The sequence below is a fragment of the Aulonocara sp. 'chitande type north' Nkhata Bay genome, linkage group LG3, assembly GCF_057382095.1.
Source record: "Aulonocara sp. 'chitande type north' Nkhata Bay isolate Kocher_YH1m ecotype deep benthic linkage group LG3, A_spYH_male_GT1.1, whole genome shotgun sequence".
In the NCBI taxonomy this organism is placed as follows: Eukaryota; Metazoa; Chordata; class Actinopteri; order Cichliformes; family Cichlidae; genus Aulonocara; species Aulonocara sp. 'chitande type north' Nkhata Bay.
In genome coordinates, this window is record NC_141346.1 from 15967754 (window position 1) to 15988715 (window position 20962).

Sequence of the window (20962 nt, forward strand, 5' to 3'; positions counted from 1 at the left end):
ATTGTATATAGTAACTAAGACTAATATACACCCTAGTAAGATATTGTACTTTTTCCTTTGGGAAGGTACCATCTGTGCAGTCTGCAATTCTGTTGAAGAAAGATGTTGAATCTATTTAATTATTGTAGAAAAATAATTGATTTCTGTGCATTTGTTTTACACATGCATTAAATTAAAGTCAATTACGCTGATTAAGCATCATGAGGTGGAGGGTGGTTCCCTTTTTTTTTTTCTGGGAGTTGGCAACCCTATTAGTTAGTGGAAATATTAAACAATATTAAACAACCTAAGTACTTTTTAGAATACCAGGATAGGGAGAATGGTGCAAGTTTAAGTGTATTGACGGATACATTTAACACCCAACTAAATGCTGAATGCATAATCTGGCCCATTTACCATCCAAATAACCTCTCAACTCTGGTTTTTATATTAAACCTTGAAGGCTTGTTTATCTCTTAGAGTTCCTGTTTAATACATGGGTAAGAAGATTATAATATATCGCCATGGTGCTTGAAAGAAAAACATAACAGCACAACTCACTAAAAAGGGGCATGTTATATTGAGTCAATACTATCACAGATACATGCACAACTGACTGTAATTATGAAGTGGAAACAAGCATAGTTTACACACGTTTATATTTATTTTTGATTGATTCAAGTTGCAATAAAATTTCCATCAATGTTCAGGAAGTCAGAGAGCTTCTGATTAAAATTATTTACAGTCACAGTTTGATAAAAAACAAACAGACAACAAACAACCCACACCGATTAGCATTAAAAAAACAAAAGAAACAAAGGACCAATATGTGAAAACCTCCTGGAATATTTAATGTGAAGGAACAGTTAGACAGTAACAGACTGAAGAGTTGCCTTCATGGAAGGTAACGTTCAATAAAGCATATGCTTCCCACTGCCTGAATCATTCCAGGTCATAGGGAGAAAATGTCGGACTGTGCAGCTAAAACGAAATGTTTCGGTTTAATTTTAATGTACTTACACTTAAAAACGAGTCAAACAAGTAACTTGTGATCAATTGATCCTGAATGCTATCAGACAGATATTAACTGTCTATAATCCAAAGAACTTTGTCTGTTCTTTAGATATAAAATGTAAATTCAACCTAAAATCTGGATGTGTCTGACATGTACCTGATAGATATTTAGTGTTATTGATTTCTGTCTTTCCACATTTTCTGTGACAAGACTAATGCTGTCGATGGGTTAAGCTGCTTATCCCGGAAGACTGAAAACAACAACAACGCCAGAATCACAGTTAAGCTGACATTTCAAACAAGCTGAAGTTCAACAGGAAGGTGTTTATGTTTTTTGAACCAACAGCAACAAGAAGAATCGCAGCAGAAACAGTCAGACCAACAATCAGTCCAACAGATCCATCCTCTGTGTCTCCTATCTATGGACGCTGTCCTGCTGTTTGGTGAGGATGGTGAAGCAGTTCATCCTCAGCAGTCAGAGTGACATCACTCCTTGTGGAGTGTTGGAGACCGTTGCCTGTTTTCAGATCATTTTTGTCTCTGTGTTCATCATCAGGAGATTCAGAATTCAGCTGTATAAAGTTCTTAGACATTTGAATCTGTGGTTCAGCGGGAGGACAGCGTGATTCCCGACTCTGTTGTTTATATTGTTTGTAGATCAACAAAACAACAGCAACAAAAACAACAAAAACAAAACCTGATACTGCTATCATTCCAAAACGTCCTCTAGTGTATCCAGGCTCACCATCTCCTCCTGTCTGACCTGCAGGTGAGAAACAGGTGTGAGGTGTCAGCTGTCAGGTAGGTGATGAGTGAAGAACAGAACAGAATCCATTTCCTCTTCAAACTGCTGTCAGACATTATCTACTGCACTCTGATCACATCACTCAGACCAGCTGCTTTCTACAAAGTCTCATCAACAACATCTTTAGAAACAAACATCAACAAGCAGGAAGCAGCTTCACCTCTGATCACACACACACTCAACTCTACTCACTCACCTGGAGGACCAACTCTCAGGTAGATGATGCTGACAGGCTTGTCATCTAAAACACCTCTCTTCCTGCGCTTTGCTCCCCTCTGGACGACACGACACTCGTATGTTCCAGTGTCATTAACCGTCACATCCTTCAGAATCAGAGACACGTCTCCATCCTTCATCTGTCTGTCCTGCAGATCCACCCGGTTCTTAAAAGATGGATGCTGCTGATCTGGGTTAAGCTGCTTATCCCGGAACAGAAGCACATATTTCTCTCCCAGGTCAGCTCTGCTCCACTCGATAACTATGATGATGTTGTTATTTGGAGCTCGACATGGCAGAGTGACGTTTTTCTGTCCAGACTCAGCTGGGATGATTTTCTGATCTGAAAGAAGACAAAAAAACCCCAAAACAAAGCAGAGCAGAGAGGTTAAGGGTCACAGTACAATGTACAACTGTTCACTTCTACAGCAGCAAATCAGAGTGAAGGTCACTTATGTCAAACCTCATTTTTTTACTGTTCTAAAGTCCGGCTGTTTCACTTTGTAACCTACTTACAATAAATAAGGTGCTAATTTTGAACTGTAATAAGTGTTTTGGTGTTTGGTGCACTGGAGTTCTCTGCATTGTTTTTTTTTTATGTATATCTTCCATTTTTCAGTAAGATACAGCCTCTCCATTTAAACCTATTCTATATCCATGTGTGTACAAATTCCTGCGTGCTATTTCTATTTATTCAAGAAAGAACAAAACCTGATCAACTAAACAAGTTTGTTCTTTAAAGTTTCAGCTTGTCTTAAGTTCTCTTGCAATAAATACATTTTAGTTGAGACTAAGAAACATGCAAATTACATGGAATCTAATTGTTCTACTCTTACTTGAAAAGTAAACTAAGGTTGACTGAATAATGTTCTATTATCAAAACTTCCTTTTTGCACTGTGCAATGTTATCTGCAATACCAATGCTTACATGGCATAATTTCCTTTGTGATCAATAAAGTTTTGGATTCAGAACAACTATTTAACAGGTTAAAGTAACAAAATGTTTTTACAGTGTTTAATCTGAGAGGTTTACTATAAGCCACTTCAACACAGTCAGGGTTTCTTCGTCAAACCTAGAACTCTGGTCAGAGACAATAAGTACCATGACAGTGATTATCAGCTTCCTTTGTTAACCCTTTCTGCTTCAGACTCAGTGTGTGCTCAAAAAACGTTGCTGGTTCACATGCTTTACTCTTCTTTTTTGTAACGTAGAACTATGACCACTGTCGGCTAGCTAGTCTTTCATTAATTTTAAGATTTTATTATTTATTTTGACCAGGCCTTTGCTGTTTCTACTCCTAAATTGTGGCACAAACTGTCCCTTCACATCAGAACCTCCCCAACATTGGACACTTTCAAAACCCTGCTGAAACCAGTTTTTTTCCTTGGCTTTAAAATCAGAATGAGTTTGTAAGACTTTTATTTTCTTAATCAAATCTTCTAATTTTATCATTCTTTTTCTTAACTTTTATCATGTCTTCTGCTGTTTTTATTTCTTATGAATATCTTAATTGTACAGAACCTTGGCCAACAGTTGTTGTTTTTAACCTCCTGGGACCTGGCGTCCACATATGTGGACATCACATTTTGGGTTATTTAGACCAAAATACTGAATTTTGCTCTACAAGGGCCTGATATCCACTTGCGAGGACATTATACTGCTACTGTTCTATCAAAATTTTAAACGAATATCCTCATATGTGGCTCTGATTTTTCTTAAAAACAAAAATAATGCAAAAAAAATCTTTTAATTCTTTGTTTTTACATTCATTGGGCCCCAATATGTCCAAATATCAAAGAGAAATTAAAAATGCATGCAGTGGAAGAGTTCGGGTCTTAGGAGGTTAATGCGCTATATAAAGTTTGACTTTAACCATAGCTCACTCCAATCACAGACATTGTCAGAAGAACAGATGATACAATTCTATAAAGAATATAACAATAAAAAACAGTATTATTATTGCTACTGTTTGGTTCTTTTAAGGATATTGTTGAGGTAAACATTAATTAATATTCCTTCAGCAAATAATCAGCATCATACGAAGGGCTTATGGTAAAGAAAGTAGTCAGAGAAAACGGAGTTGTTTTCACCAGGTTTCCATGACGATTAAAAGAGCCACCCTTATGACACTAAAAACTGACTTTCAGCTCAAGTTAACTTCTTAACTTGCTTTAATTTTTCTTAATAAGCACATCCCTATCTACAAAACATACTGTAGATTGTGAGTGTGAAACATTATCAGTGCTGACTTGTGATATAATCCCATTTACACCTACAGGCCAGTGGACACTCTTTCAGTGATGAGGATGTACACATTCTGGACAGGGAGGAACGCTGGTGTGAGCGCGGAGTCAAGGAGGCCATTTACGTGAAAAGGGAAAGACCATCTCTGAATCGAGCAGGGGGCCTAAGGGGACATCTGTCACCATCTTACAATGCTGTGATTGCAGCCATTCCCCAACTCTCTGTGAATGGTACTCATGGCCATTGGTTAATGATTAGTGGCTGTGACAATCTGTATTATCATTTTTTATTAAACTGACCTCTCAGCCCATTGTTCCTTCAGTGAGCTGGCTTCAGTCATTATGCAAATGTACTGTTTATAAGATTTGGGGAAACCTGCAGTCAGCTGAGACTGAAGAAGTCACTTGGATGAGTGACGAAATGTTTCTCACACTGTAACCTTTTTGGGATTGCAACTTTGTACTTAAATTGTTGGGTGGTTTTGCTACCATTGGTAGTTACGGATGAATAACTAGCAGAATAACAGACTATGCCACAGGGCGACAAACTATCATGGGGTGTTAATGGGTGGGTCTCCGCTCGGGAGCAAAACAAATTGTGTTCTCCCTTCTTTTCCGATAACTGCTAATTAACAGTGGTTAGCTCAGGGGCTGCTTCCACCCCAGACTTAACATTGGCATTACAAATTTTAAACTTTCACTAATGTTTACAAGCACTGCTGCCATCTTGGATTGTGATCTCGGGCTTCTTTCACTTTCTAAAGTTGAACGTGATCACGAAATTTCCCACAGAAAAATAAAACACGCTTACAAACCAACACTCCTTCTGTTTATCTCTGTGGGGGATTTCTTTAGTTTCCAAAAGTTAAATCTCACCTGCTGAGACAAACACGAAGACGCCGACCAACAGTGGAATGGAGCAAAGCGGAGCATATGTTCGAGGAGCCATTTCCGTATTTAGCTTCCAAGCTAATACGGAAAGGTGGGTTCTCCAGGTGATGAAGTCATGTGACTTACGTCATTTTAAGTCACGTGACTCAGGTACGACCCAATAAACAGTACAAGCGCTAAGACCCAAGTTACACAGTGGGCCACTACTGACCAGCTAACCACGGATCATCAGGCAAAAATCCCCACAGGTTCTGAGGAGCTCCTGCAGGTTGATGGCAGTAACGGGGGAATGTCTGCTACAGTGGGAGTCACACTGGCTGTTCAGCGACCCCCCTGGCAATCACCTGTTGCTAGGGAAAAATTCCCAAGTAACAATTTTCCGACAGGATGACAAAATTCTCCCAGTAATTATTGTGGTTGCTAGCATACTGCTGCAGCTGTATTTGAAAGTACGTAATATTTGTGGACAAACACCACGCAGTTACACCCGATCTGTAACGAACATGAAACATGACAGGAGGAGAAAATAGAGTTTCCTAAAAGTTGGACTTACTTAAACACATTGGGTGTAGCGCTGAGGCACAACATTTACTTTGAAGACAAACCGTGTTGATCCTTTGGTTTGTGGGTCACTTTTTTATAATTTAAGAATTGGGATTTGTGTTATTGTGTGGGAGTGTAGCCCCATCTTTATTTTAACTGGTAATTATATGAAAATGCGTTTCAGGTCACATGACAGAGTAACGCCTATCTATCTATCCTATCAAATAGTGGAACAAATTAGTTTCTCCAGTGAGTAATTAAGTAACATTACTGCATTACTATCCCCACTAATGGAGATTCTGAAAAGAATAAGCAGAAGAGACTAGATGGACTGATGGATGGATGCCCTCTTATTGGGCATTTGAAACAGAGCAGCATATTTCTGCCTGTCTCCACAACATGTACTTAGCACACAGTGATATAGTAGCAACATCTCCAGATCTATAAGTTTGCCTGCTGCTTTAAAAAGTAAACTGGAGATTTCCTGCTGACCCACCTTAGCAACTTTAAGTTTCCTGGTAATTAAAAGTTACTAAGAAACTGTACTACAATTAACATATGTGATGACATCGGCCACACATGGGTAAAATCATGTATTCTCTTCATTAGTGTGGTTTACAGTTATTTCAGTAATATAATTCAGTAATGTCTGTACTTAAATCTAACAGTGATATTATGAAGGGCATTGCGTGTTTTTTCTAAAAATGTTTCTGTTATATTAATATGTTTTTTTTTTCTTTGAGTTACCTGGTTTGGGGAGGTGGCTGTTTCCTGTCTGAGCAAAAGGTGTGGCCAAGGGCTGAGGACTTTGAAAACACAATGCCTGCTCAGCAGCACCAATCAAGTGCTTGTCATAAACTGTTTTTATTTTTCTTCTTTTTTAGGTTTAGTTGTGTTTTTTGTGCTTGTTTTGTATTGGAGTTTGTTTTTGTTTTGTTTTGTTTATTGTGTGTAAATGGTTTGGGCAAACCGCTATAAAGGTTACCCTGCTGTCTCTTTGTATTTAGGTCAGTGTTTGAGTGAAGTTGCATCTGCTTTGCTTAGTTACATTTCTGGAAATTACTTTTCAAGTAGAGTTATATTTAGTTTACGTCTTTCGGCCCACTACTTTGTCCTTCTGAATGCTTTTTTTGTTTGTTTGTTTGTTTGTTTGTTTGTTTGTTTTTTTTGGGGGGGGAGTAAAATAAAAAAGAAATTTGAAGACATTTTTCCTGTGTCCTCTATGCCTCTATGTCATGTTTGATTTTCTCAGTGTACAATGATCAATGTGATTGAAAAGAGACTAAATAGTTTGTGACACATAGAAATTGATTACACAGCTGGAGAAAATTGGGTGATGGAAGACTTACATACAAGACAGTCTAAGTTATTTATGTTAATTATTTACTTTTTTTGATATTATGATGAAAATAGCAGTTGTAATCATTTATACACTTTTTTGTATGAGACATGCAGAGGGAAAGGGTGAGATGGAGGCAGATGTGATGACCCCTAAAGGGAATAGCTGTAAGCTCACTTTTACAGTAATGCAAATATAAATGATGTTTTTTGGTGCTAATGTCACTGAATATAAATTAAATTATTTTTTTGTTTCTCTTTGCCAAGATACAACACCTACTCTTGGAAACCACCTGCAGGTGACAAATCTACTGAACAGCTAGGGCACCCCATTAGTTGCTCAGTGTGTGGAAAAAGAATCAGATTTCCCAATAATTTCATGATGGGGTTTGGTTTGTGGTCTGGCTACAGAGCAAAGGTGCAGCAGCCGGTTCTGGACATGGTCTTAGGGTAATTTGGTTGTCACAGATGGCAAGCAATCCAAGCACACCTTCGCTACTTTAGTAGCTGCCAGGGCTAGAGCTGATGCAACCTTTAACTATTTGTCAAATGTACAGACTCAATATCTGGTTTAAAAACACAGGGACTTACATGTAGGGTAAAAATTTCCAGTTTATCAAATCCCACCAAACAGTCCTTACCTTTAAATCTAAGCTCTCTTCTTCCTCTCCCGTCCTGTCTTTCTTATCTTTCTCCATCTCTGAGTGAAGCTAGCTCTGTCTTTTCTCTTCCTGTGAAATACAGCAGCTCGACCTTTAGCTACAAGACACTGTGAGACAAACTGCACACAAACAGTTTGTGTGTGTGCTGATGTTTGTTGAGGTGATTTAAACAATGCATGTGAAACGACCTGACAAAACATTACTCCCTTTACGCTCCTCTTTTGTAGTGTTAGATAGATGAGGCTAGATGTAGCAACTACAAATGAAGGACGTCTGCACCCAAGTAAAACAAAAATCCACCAACCTACTTTAATCCCTGATATGGTACATGACTTTGCCTCTTTTACCTCTTTTTATGTGACATCCCCGAGTGATTAATACATGAATAGGATTGCCTTTCATGTGTTACTGTTTAGGCTCAAATGGGTTTGATTTTTGAAATAATGAGTCTCTTCTGAAACTATTAGGAGTACAGATATTTGTTTCAAAATGTAGGGAGTAGAAGTAAAAAGTTGTTGAAAAATGAATGCTCAAGTAAAGTACAGATACCTGACAAGTACAAGAACAAAATATTTGTACTTTCTACTTCCTACCTCTGAAAGTAATTGAGTAAAAGCTTAACCACTAAATGCTTTACGTGTTTTCGACATAACATTCATCTGTAACCAGTAAAGTGAAGATTTAATCCTGGTTCTTACAGATTCATTAACGATCTGTTAATCCATCTGAAGCTCACAGACTTCAGTCGACCTGCCAGATGACCTCTCAAATGTAATTTTAAACACTTACTGTTGTTGTGAGAAATCCCTGAAACCCTCAAACACTCTTCTGATCATCAGTGTGGAAATGGAAATATTATCCACTGAGAGCAAATAGACAAAATAAAGAAAAAAGTGACCAAACAAGGATAGTGACCTTGGTTTGGTCACTGGCTGCACTACAAAGCCACAAACAACAATCAAACCCGTACCTCCCTGTCAGCTGTTTTCTATGACACACCTTCGACCAGTTTGACTTCATAGCATCACCTTAGCAACCACATTCGCTGACTTCTTAAGTGATTGGCTCAGAGCCTGCACATTTGACAAGCAAATACCACAAACATACCTAAAGTAGCAGAGATTTGACAGTGACAGGAAGTGAATTTGTTTTTCAAACACAGGAGTAATGTGCTGACTTTCCCATCAACTCTGTCCATGGATTTAGATGAACTTGGTCTAATAGCAGTAAAAATTATGTATGAATGCTATAATCATAAGTTAATAACAATGATAAAAGTAAAATAAGTTCATGTTTTAATATTAAACATACACAACATAGGAAAGACATCTGTCACAAAGCAGAGCAGCAGAAAGTAACAACTTTTTCCTTTTATACCTTCATCTGTGCAAAGTCTCATTACAAAGCAGCTGATGTTTTTTTGTACTACAAATACTACAAATATTTTCAGAGAATCAGTCTTGAAATACACAGCAGTGGGGGTTCAAATGTGTTGCCTTACTTTTTCAGTATTTTAATTCATCATAAGCACAAGTCCATTAGAAATCCACGTAGAAGGGTTTCTGTTAAAAGCTGAAATTAAACTATTTTTAATAACTCCAAGTCCAAGAATGATGGATTTCAACTTTTTAAGGCTCGTATGACCATGTGTGATAGCTGGATGCTCAAAACTAGTTTTAATACATGAAAGCGCCCATTTTTAGCTGAATTTCATTAACAGTTGGATCTCTGTTTCCAAGTATTCTGAATACTGACATTTCCTCTAAAAAGATCTGAAGCAATCTATGAAAACAGTTTTGTGGTTGTGGTGAAGTGAGTCACATGAAGAGTGTCACATTTCATTAAGGTCAGATCATGACAGTGATTATCAGCTTTCTTTATTAACCCTTTCTGCTTAATCCTCAGTGTGCGCTCAATAACCTTCTAATGTGCGTCATGGTCATCCCTGTCTACAAATACATACTGCAGGTTGCCTTTCATGTGTTACTGTTTATGCTTAAATAGATTTGATGTTTAAAGGCTTGCAGTGATGTGAAATAATGAGCCTGTTCTGAAAATGTAAGAACTAGAAATTACAGATATTTGTTTAAAAATGTAGGAAGTAAAAGTGGAAAGTTGTCAGAAAAAAACTACATAAGTAAATGACAGATATCTGAAAATTCTACTTGCACACAGTGACAAAATATTTGTACTTCATTACTTCCCACCTCTGTGAGTACCCGAGTAAAAGCTTAAACCAGCCAACAGTAAATCAAATGCTTCACACTCACTCCACAAAACATTCATCTGTAACCAGTAAAGTGAAGCTTTAATCCTGGTTCAGATGGATTAACATGAACAATCTGTTAATCCATTGAAGCTCACAGACTTCAGTCAACCTGTCAGATTATCTAAAAGACTGAAAGATGTCATTTAAACACTTACTGTTGTTCTGAAGGATCTCTGAAACCCTCAAACATTCTTCTGATCATCAGGATGGAAAACTTTTCCACCGAGAGAAAACATGAAAAATAAGAAAGAAAAAGAAAAAAATCTTTGAGGACAGTGACCTTGGTTTGGTCTGTGGCTGCACTAAACAGCCCAGTGAACAATCTAACCCGTATTTTCCCATCAGCTGTTTTATACGACACACCTTAGACCTGTTTGACTTCATAGCATCACTGTTGCAACCACATTCCCTGACTTCTCAAGTGACAGGATCTGATGCTCTGTATTTGACAAATACCATAAATATACTTAAAATTTATACACAGACGAGAGGTTTCAATCTGTCTCCTGATTCTTTTGACATTTTGATTCCTCATAATGGAACGTCCATGATAAAGCCACATAAACTTTTAAGGGGCTGAAAATGGAATTTGAACTGAAACCAAATCAACTCCAAGTGCACGATGCGATATATCATGTTTAAAGAAATTTTACTTTTTTAATATCTATGACCAGTGTTGGGAAGGTTACTTTTAAAATGTATTCCATTACAGAATACAGAATACATGCCCCAAAATGTATTCTGTAACGTATTCCGTTACGTTACTCAATGACAGTAACGTATTCTGAATACTTTGGATTACTTAATATATTATCATGCTTTTTACAACAACGTGAATGTACTATTGCTGTGTGATTTATTACTATTACTGAAGGTCCACGACTCCGAACTGTAGTAAAGGGACCTCTGACTAATACGGCGGGGTCCCTGTCGGCTCGTAGCCGAAAAATAGCTTTACTTTGTTGTCTGGGTCAACTTTTCTTGCGAAAGACAGAGAGAGGCGTTGAAAGGCTGCTCCAACGGAACTTATTGTTTTCGGAGGAAAACACGAACACGGTGTACAGTCGAGTCTTAATAGCTTACTTACAACTGGGCTCGTCAGGCACTCTTCTTGGCTGAAGTGGTTATTATTATATTTACATGCTTCCAGCTCCCGTTTTTCCTCGATGACAACTCGTACCTTTCCACTCCCCTTTTTCTCCCTCCTCGCGCTCACAGACCCATAACGTGTATGGCAGTCCATTCTCCCTGCAACACGGACTACACTGGCCATGATGCTACATTCTTTAGAGCTATGCTTGTAGCATTCTGCCTGTTAGCTTAGCACAACAACAACAACAACGAAAAGGCGCTCTCTCACCCAGGAAACACACAGTCGCAGAGAGAGAGAGAGCGTTGCCCTGTAACCATGGCAACCGTAACGCTGCCGCCTGGAACAACAGAACGTAGCTGTCAAACAAAACCCAAACAGTCCTGACCCGCGACAATATGAAACAGGAAAGTACCGCAGTGTAATCCATTTATTTCAACAAAGTAACTGTACTCTGAATACCACCTTTTTAAACGGTAACTGTAACGGAATACAGTTACTCATATTTTGTATTTTAAATACGTAACGGCGGTACATGTATTCCGTTACTCACCAACACTGTCTATGACATAGACCAACAGAAACACACCCTGTTTGATGTTTTTTCTGATAATTCATTGGTGAAAACTAAAGAAAACGGCATTTTGGGAAAATTATGAAGACTCATATCACCATGTGAGGTAGCTGGCTGCTCAAAATTAGTTATAATGCATGACGAGTCTCATTTTGACCTTAATTCACTAACAGTTGGATCTCTGTTTCCAAGTATTCTCAGCACTGACATTTCCTCTAAAAGGATCTGAAGGAATCTCTAAAAACAGTTTTGTGTTTGTGGTGAAGTGAGTCACATAAAGAGTGTCACATTTCATAAAGGCCTGCTTTTGTTATATTGTGGTCAGATGGGTTCACCAGTCAGTGTTTGTTGTTGGTACAGCTGAAATCTGGGTGTGTCGTTTCATATCATGTCAAATGTCCTGCTGTAAAAGTAAATTCATCAAGGACTAAATGGTTGAGTGAAAATTAATCAGCAGCTTCTCTGATTATAGTTTTATTATTTTCCTATTTATTCTTCTTCCACTGAAACATGTCAGCATGATCAGTAAAAGGCAGCAAAACAAATGTGGTAAAACTCAGCAGGAGAGAAGAGAGGAGGAACAAAGTGTGACCAGGAGGGACCAGGTCTGTTTCTCTGAGCTGGCAGTGACTGAACAACAGTTTATAGTCAAGCAGTAAAAACTTTGAATAAAATATTGAAAATCGAATCTAAGGAGCTTGGAACGAAAAGCGCCTGGACTTCTTTAAGTTTCTTGAAGACGTTTCACCTCTCATCATTTCATATGAGCTGTTCGCACTAAAGTAAAAAGAACCATCACTTATGCAGATGCCCTTTCGGCGCCAGCTGCAAGGCTGGAGCTGAACAACAACACCCTGATAACGACTCTGTTTAGACTGTTCTTCCCATTCCATGCAAGGCCACCTGGGTTGGCTGGAAGACTGTTTATTAGCCTGGCAGGGCGAAGGACACTGTCTCAGCTGAACTCTGGACACATACACACACACGCACACAGACATATATATATACATATGCAGATGTACACTCATCCCCCCTCCAAACGCCTTCGACGCTTATTCCCTTCCGATGCTGACGGTGGATCAAGGAGACCAGCGCATGCAGGCCCGGATGTACTGTCTAAATCGGCTGTCTCTCACCCTTTACCCACCCCTGTTGCTTGTCATGTGTTTCTTTGGTGTATTAAGAGTTTTTTCATGTGCTATGTGCAGAGGTGTTTTTTTCTGTTCTCAAACTGATCTCCCTGTTGGAGCTCAGTCTGGGGGGAGTTATTTTTTTCTCCTTATCTTTCCTCATGTGGTGCATTTTCCATTGCTATACCTCTCTGACCTGTCTTCCCCATTGTGTAATGTATGTATGTATAAAGGTATATCAAATCCAAAAAGCTTCTTCAGTTCTAGGGTCAAATGGTGGAGAGTCCCAGACTTAAGCTCTGTGGGAGTGTCCCACCAAGACAAACGTCTTCAAGCAACTTAAAAAAAGCATAGACACTTTTCTTTCCAAGCTCCTTAGACTATGATGGCCTGGATGACTGAGAACCTTCACAGACATATTGGATGTTAAGCAAATCAAGCAAAAACATAGTAAAGGTTGTGAAAAGTAAGGATATTGAGGGATCTTCAGCGTCCCCTGGTGGATGAGCAAATATGGTAAATATGTGTGCAAAATTAAATAAATAAACAAACAGATAAGTGTTTCACTCTCCGATAGTGCAGCCCCACTGATGGTGGAACTGAACCATCAATTCCTTCAATTAGTAATAAGTTACTTATTACATGTGCACATTATCATGTTTTTACAGTGACTGATCTGAAGGGTGTGCTATGGAGCTAGTCCAACCTAACCAGGCTTTCTTTGTCGCAGGTGATGATCAAACATAACAGCCCAGTTTGAGATAACAGCTAGTGACAGTGATGATCAGCCTTCAGCTTTAGCCTCTTTGTGTGCTCTGACATAAAAGTGACTGTTTGACATGGTTCACTTTTCTTTCTCAGAAAATCAATGAAAACACAGCCTAACCAATCAAATATATTGTGACAGAAAGAGCTAATAAGGATGTGCAAAGAACATAAATATAATAATAAAATTCAACATTATCAGTGTTATCATAATTTACACTACTATTGTGTATATATTACCTCAGTGTATTGACCTTTATCTGCATTTTTTCTATATTAAGTTTCGTTTTTGCTTCTTTGATGTCAAGCCCAGAGTTTGTAAACAGTTCTTATCCTTATTGGACAAATTATTTCATCTGTTCAACACTGTTGCTGCAAAAAACAAAACAAAAAAACCCAGCAACTCTGAAGAAAAGCTTGAATCTTGTATATACATATTTTTACGCTTAATGTGTGTTCATCACAAGTTACCATGATGATTTAAATGGACCTTTTACCACTTTAAGCATGACTTAGCTAACCCTTAAATCTAGCGACACAGTTACACTCTTCTATACAACAATAGCAATATTGTCACTTTCATCTGAGATGGAAAGTTACAAATTTCTACTTTTTCTATTTCTTATTTCTACTTCAAGTTGGACGTCAGTTTTACAGAGTCACCTCCACCAACACCAGCCTCACAGTCTAAGATGCAGCGGTGTGCATAAAAAGTAGGAAACCTTTAATCTTACACTTAGACTGTTGTGGAATTGTGCTAACATCGTGCTGTTCTGGTAGTTTTTGATAACTGGCAGATTGGTGACCTGTCCAGGGTGTAACCAGCCTTTCTATATTAGCTGGGACAGGCTCCAGACTATCCCAGCTAATATAGCATGGACATTCATGGCCTCCACCAAACAAGGTTCAAGGCCATGGTTGGATTTTTTGGTGGATAATTTTCCACACAAACTTTAGAAAACTGATTTACATAAGAACAGAGAGCTAAAAAGAAAATCACACCATCTGTAATTTTAAAATTTTCAGTTTATCAAATGCCCTTGAGCACATTTAACCATTAAGTAGTTACGATGGCTGCCCCTCTTTTCCCTTCCTGGTAAAGCAGCTTGCTCCTCTTTGTAAAGCTAGTTAGATGCTGCATCCTGCAGGAAGCACTGGGGAGACTGCACTTGCACTTGTTCCTGTGCACTTGCCTCACAAGTATAAACGATATAAATGATACAGCTGAATCAAAGGTATCGAGCCTATTTTGAAAATGTCAGTACAAAGACAGGAAGTGGTCAAATGCTTTTCCACAGCAGTCACAATTCATGAATTTGAGGTTTATCAGATGCCAAAACCCTTCAGCTCTGTAATAATAAAACTGCGGTGGGTTTTTTGGATGTAGCTGCTGCTGGTTGGTTTCAAGGTGAGAAAAAAATCTCTGTCATCAAACAGACACCTTTACTGTACTGAAGCTGTTATAACCACTGCATGATCCTGCTATTTTTAGTCTGCAGCTGCTGACTGATGTTCGCTGTGCACTAAAGACAGGTGGGTGTCAGCCACAACAAAACAGCAACAAATCAGATTTTCCACAGGACATATTTTAGAAACCCAGAGACCCACGTGAGAAACACAACTGACAGCGGGGGAGCTGGCCCCAGGGAGGGGTCACTTGCCCCTCCCTTCCTTCCCTCCCCATCTCCAGCTGCCTCCCTCTTCCCGCTCCACCACAACCACCCACACATGCAGGGCCTTGGATTAGGGGTATGTCACCAGGGTGCAGAGGAGGCTACCCCCCCCCCCCCCCCCCCCCCCTCTGTCCCCTTCTGGCTGCCTCTGCCTCAATTTTATCCCACAACTTAGACATTCACATTACTCACACTCTCATTACACATACATATAGGATCTTGGGGGTGGGCACGATACACGGAGTCCAAAGTACCATCAGGGTGTACACCCCACCCCTGGCATCGTTGCCCACCTCTCAATTTTAAATACACGTAGACATTGAGGGCTAACAGGAGGGACTATGCGCTTACCTGCTGCTCTCTGGCAGGTAGCTCCATGCCCTCCTGGGTTTTAAATGCACCTTAGAACACACATGCATCAACATTACAATGAGCGGGTGGAGGGAGGTTTGGAGTCTTCTCTCACCCCCGTTCTCTGCGACCTGCTGGAGCAGGGGGGCTAGGAGGAGGAGTTGGCCGTCCGACTGCGGTCTGGAGTGTGGAGCCTTCCTGCTGCTGCGGAGTCGGGGCGGTCTGCCTCCCCCCACCGCAGGGAAAAGGGAAACACCACCTGGGTCTGGGTGCAGTTCCCCCCTCCAGGGGCGAGGGCACCTAGACCCGGTTTGTAGAGTACGCTTGGGGAGTGTGATCGTGTGTACAACGTCTCTTTATGTCTGTCTCCACGTTGGTTGAGTGTGGAGTAAGTGCATATGAGAGCATGAGGGTGGGAATGGATGTTTGTGTCTGTGTGTGCCTGTATTTCTGTGTCTATATGTCAGATTGGGTGTCAGGCGCCACCTCTCTGGGGACATCTCAGGCCCTCCAAGGTTTGGAGGCCTATCTCCCCCCACCACCACTTCCCCTGCCAGTGGCGGACCCCCTCAGACATCGGTGCGTTGGTGGTTCTTTGTGTCCGGGGATGGGCGTCCAGGTACACACCGGCTCACTCCTTGGCGGCCGCTTATCGGGGCCTGGAGCCTGGGGCTCGCTCGGGCCACTTCGGAGGTGGGGTGCCCCCGGCCTCTCGGCCTGGGGCTCGGTCACTCAGGCGCAGCTGGCTGCCGGCGGAGCTCACGGGCGCGTCACTGCAACTCCCCCTGGCTTCTGCTCCGCGGCTGCTGAGTGAGCCCTCATCTGGGACTCTCCTCAGCTCTTTCCGGGACAGTGGCGCAGCTGCCCCTCTGTTGGTCTTCCTTGGTCTCTTGTGTTCTGGGGGCCTCTGGATGTCTGGAGTTTTGATCTCCTCCACACCTGCTTCATGCCCTGGAGGACGGGGCTGTGGCCCCCCCACACCCTCTAGCACAGTGCTTCCCAAACTTTTTCCAGCCACGTACCCCTTGAGACATGTCACCCTCAGCCGCATACCCCCTACTACGAACGACTCTTAATTAGTGTCTATAAATACATTGCAATATCGCATGCATAAAGATAAATACTGCACAGTCGATTATTTCTCACCACCAAATGAATTTATCAATATTTTTTAGTAATGACAGAGTTTTAATAACAAACTTTACTACTTAATACCAGCAGTGTATCAAAGGATTTATTAGAATTCACTTTTTTGTCGAGAGCATAAAGGCCATGAACTTTCATTAAACAGAACTTTATTTAATGTGATGGATGTGCTTGAGCAGAGGCACACAGCTCTTCAATGTTTGGCTCAATTTGGGAAAGGCTGAGTCTTAAATCGTTTTCCACACAAAGTCTTGCTCTGTATTTTGTTTTCATGTTTGTTAAAGCAGAAAATCCCTTTTCGCATAAGTATGTGGTGGCGAAAGGCATCAGAGTCTTGACAGCGCGCTTAGCCAGCGCGGGCTGTTCAGTGCGCAGCCCTATCCAGAAATCCGCCAGGTTCTTTTGAGCGTGTTCAACTTTTAGCGATCCATCTGTGGCGATTTCAATTAGGCTCTCCTGGTCAGACGGTGATAACGAAGTAGGCACGGCGGTGAACGGGTGACGTATCCAATCATTTGAGCCGTCCGTCTCTGGGAAGTATCGGCGTAACTGCACTGCCAGCTCCTCAAGGTGCACGTTACATTCGCGCTTTACACTTTTAGATAGTGTGAGATCATTAGAGCACAGAAAATCATGCAGCACAGGAAAGACTTCAGTGTTGTTTGTATCCAAGCAGTTCTTCCAAAGGTTTAACTTCTTTATCATGGCCTCAACTTTATCTTGAACATTGAATATAGTTGCAGAAACGCCTTGTAATCCGAGATTGAGCTCGTTCAGACGAGAAAATATATCACACAGATAAGCCAGGCAGGTAAGGTACTCTTCATCATGCAAATGTTCAGACAGCTCAAAGGGATGGTTACTGAAGAAAACTTTAAGTTCATCCCTCAACTCAAAGAAACGGGTCAGCACTTTCCCTCTAGATAGCCAGCGAACCTCTGTGTGGAGTAATAATGTCTCATGCTCGCTGCCCATCTCATTGCACAACGCAGCAAATAAGCGGGAGTTCAGCGGCCTGGCTTTCACAAAGTTAACCATTTTTACACTCGTGTCCAAAACATGTTTCAAACGGACAGGTATTCCCTTTGCAGCAAGAGCCTCTCGGTGGATGCTGCAGTGTACCCAGGAGGCATCTGGCGCGACTGCTTGCACACGCGAAACCACACCTCCGTGTCTCCCAGTCATGGCCCGTGCGCCATCAGTACAGATGCCAACACATCTGTCCCACACGAGTCCATGTGTGTTCATGAATGTGTCCAGCTTTTGAAAAATATCTGCGGCAGTTGTCCTTTGTTCCAGCGGTTTACAGAACAGCATGTCCTCCTTGATGGTTCCTTCATGAATGTAGCGCACATATACGAGAAGATGCGCCAGGCCAGCCACATCCGTGGACTCATCTAGCTGTATTGCATAACATTCACTTTGGCGTATGCGCAGAAGTAGCTGCTGTAAAACATTTTCTGACATTGCATTGATGCGCCGTAAGACAGTATTGTTTGATGATGGAATGGACTGTATCGTCTTTTTTGCCTTTTCCCCCAACATTGTCCCTACCATATCTAAAGCAGCAGGGAGAATGAGGTCCTCCACAATAGTGTGGGGTTTGTTGTTTTTAGCCACTCTGTAACTGACCATGTAAGATGCTTGTAGTCTGTTTTTATTCATAAGATCTGGCACCTGAATGCAGGTTTTACTTGTTGAAAGTGATTTTAGCTGTCGCTCAAAATATTCCCTTGGTTTATTTTTCAAATGGGGATGATTTGTCTCTAAATGTCTGCGCAAAAGTGAAGGTTTCATTGAGTTCTGAGACAATACTTTTGCACAAATAACACACTGTGGCCGGGGAAATCCACCAATATTTATACACGTAAACCCCAGCGAAATATAATTGTCATCATATTTGCCCTTCTTTGATGAGGTTGTGTTACAGTCCGTGCTGTCATGCTTTCTCCCACTTTGACGCTCCGCATCAGACACTTCATCACTTTCCACATGGCTGGCTCCAGCTATGCTAGCCACTTGGCTAGTAACCACAGATACATCCCTGCTAGCACTGCTAGCATCCAAATCTGACGAACACATTGTTGTTGAACAATCACCTGTGCGGTCACTGGAAAATGCATCTTCAGATATGAGCTTATTGGTTGTTGTGGCCGGTGTCTCTGTGGTAGGGCCTTTTTTTCTTGTTAACCACTTGTCCATTTTCGCGCTGCACTGAATGCTTGGAGGCAACTTCAACTGTTAGGTGTCAGTCATTTGGGCAAATCACGCCCATGTATTTTGTCAGAGCTATTTTTTTGCTGAACACCAGAGGGTGGTATATAGTCATGTATTTGACAGGCAAAAAAAACTGCATTAGCGCAAATTTCGGCTTTTAAAACTTTTGATCCCCACTCCAACCCCAACCCACGCGTACCCCCTACAGCCACTTGCGTACCCCCGAGGGTACGCGTACGGTAGTTTGGGAACTACTGCTCTAGCAGATTATTACATGAAGGAACCTTTTAAAAAAACAAAAAACAAGCGCGTCCATGCTCACAGGTGTACACACGGGTGATCACACCCACAAACTACACCCTTTTTGGCTCCTACCTCAAAGCACACTGTGTTCTGTTGATCTTATGTGCTGCACAATAATGTTTAACATTTAGTATTTACTGTCATATTCCCATATATCATTGTGATGTTGTTTATTCTATTACTCTTGTTCTCTTCTGCTTGCTTTCTTTTTTCTTTCTCAGCAGGTGATCCAGGTGATTGATATATGCATTTTTTTTTTTCTCTGCCCGTTCGGTTGGTTTTTGTCTTTTGCCCTTCTCCCCCGTCCCTCTTCTCAGCTGTTTCTCTTTCCCTCTTTCTTTCTCCCCTTCTTTCCCCCAGTCAAGTCTGTCCTGTATTCAGCAAGTGAAAATAAAATAAACAATAAAAGGTGAATCAAATGGACCATTACGGCAAGGCTGGGATGGTCAATTTGGTAAAGTAAATCCGTTGGGCATCTTTCTTTGCCTTTAGACAACAATTCTGATGGCAATAGAGCCAAACGGGACAGGCCAAAAAAAAAAAAAAAAAAAAAAAAAAAAAAAAAAGAGAAACACAACTGACACCGACATTTTATTGATGCTACAGAAATATTGCAAAAATACACACACACATATATACATATAAAAAGTTTATATTGTTGATTTTGCACTAAAAGGCAATTTTTTAACTCAGAAGCATGAGTCTTATTAACTAGAAAAAAGACATAAAAATCTCTGTGACGTGTGGATGTCCAACCCGAGGTGCGGGGGGGGGGGGGGGGGGGGGACCAATCAGAGACCAGCAGCTGGATGTCAGTGGTTGGACTGGTGGACTACTTCAATGAAGAGTAGATGACGTCTGGCTCTGATTTAAAGTCTGAACACAAACACACACAGTTCAAAAAACAATATTTCTGGCAAATGTTCTTAATACGAGTGTAGTTTAGAACAGTGAAATAGAAATAGTTCCTCTTTTGCATGAAAGAAAACATTTTCCTTTCCAAGCAAGAAGACGATTTGATGTACTACTGGCTTTAGTCAGGATGTGGTTAGCTTGGCTCTGTCAAAACCTGGAGATTAAGATCAGCTGTACATCCGGTCGTATGCTGTCTGATTGTCCATAACTGACACTTCCTGTTCTCACTGCTGAATTGACTGCAGGTGGATCACTTTCTCCACAATAAAACACAGAGAAATTACTGCAGTTATAACAACAACAGTACTTTTACATTACCGCACTACACATTACAGTTTATGCAGCTGCATGATATTAATGAAAACCTTTTAAATAGCACGAGGTTTTCAGAGTTTCTTTTTTTTCCTTCACTATTGCAAAACAGGATTTGACGTCAGAGTTGGAAGATGTTTCTAAGAAAAAGTAGGTGTATGGTCTTTTGATCATCCTTTGATTCAGACAGGCACATTTTACCACAAACCAAACCTGCAACACGGAAAGGTCCTCACAACATGAACAGTACCATATGCGTGACATACTGCAGTGAGAGTTTTCATCAGTGTCAGACAGCAGTTAATGGGAATAACAGGAAGCAGCTGCTGTGGTTTTAAAAACAGAATTTTAAAGAGGTCACAGTTGTTAGCAGGATTGGAAAGAACAATTTATTATCATTTTGAAAATCATAAAGAGACAAACTGAACAGAGCACACACACATCTGAGCCCAACCTGATTTATTGCTTAATTGTGTCACTGAAAGATGGTCTGTGGGGTCCATATAAGGTGTACCAGTGGCTAAA

The 20962-nt window shown here is 40.7% G+C and overlaps 2 protein-coding genes across 2 annotated transcripts; both read right to left on the bottom strand.

Annotated features, from left to right (window-relative positions):
* Positions 1-633: 633 nt before the first annotated feature.
* LOC147334171 (uncharacterized) lies at positions 634-5965 on the bottom strand. The gene is made up of 3 exons (XM_086286675.1): positions 5135-5965; positions 1995-2357; positions 634-1756 (listed from the first exon to the last, which is right to left on the bottom strand). The coding sequence occupies exons 1-3, from the start codon at positions 5205-5207 to the stop codon at positions 1413-1415; spliced, it is 780 nt and encodes a 259-aa protein (XP_086142801.1). The 5' UTR covers positions 5208-5965; the 3' UTR covers positions 634-1412.
* A 10878-nt stretch (positions 5966-16843) lies between these two features.
* On the bottom strand, positions 16844-18235 carry LOC147334172 (zinc finger BED domain-containing protein 5-like). Its single transcript, XM_086285889.1, has one exon. It carries the CDS (start codon positions 18233-18235, stop codon positions 16844-16846), a length of 1392 nt encoding a protein of 463 aa, XP_086142015.1.
* Positions 18236-20962: the final 2727 nt, after the last annotated feature.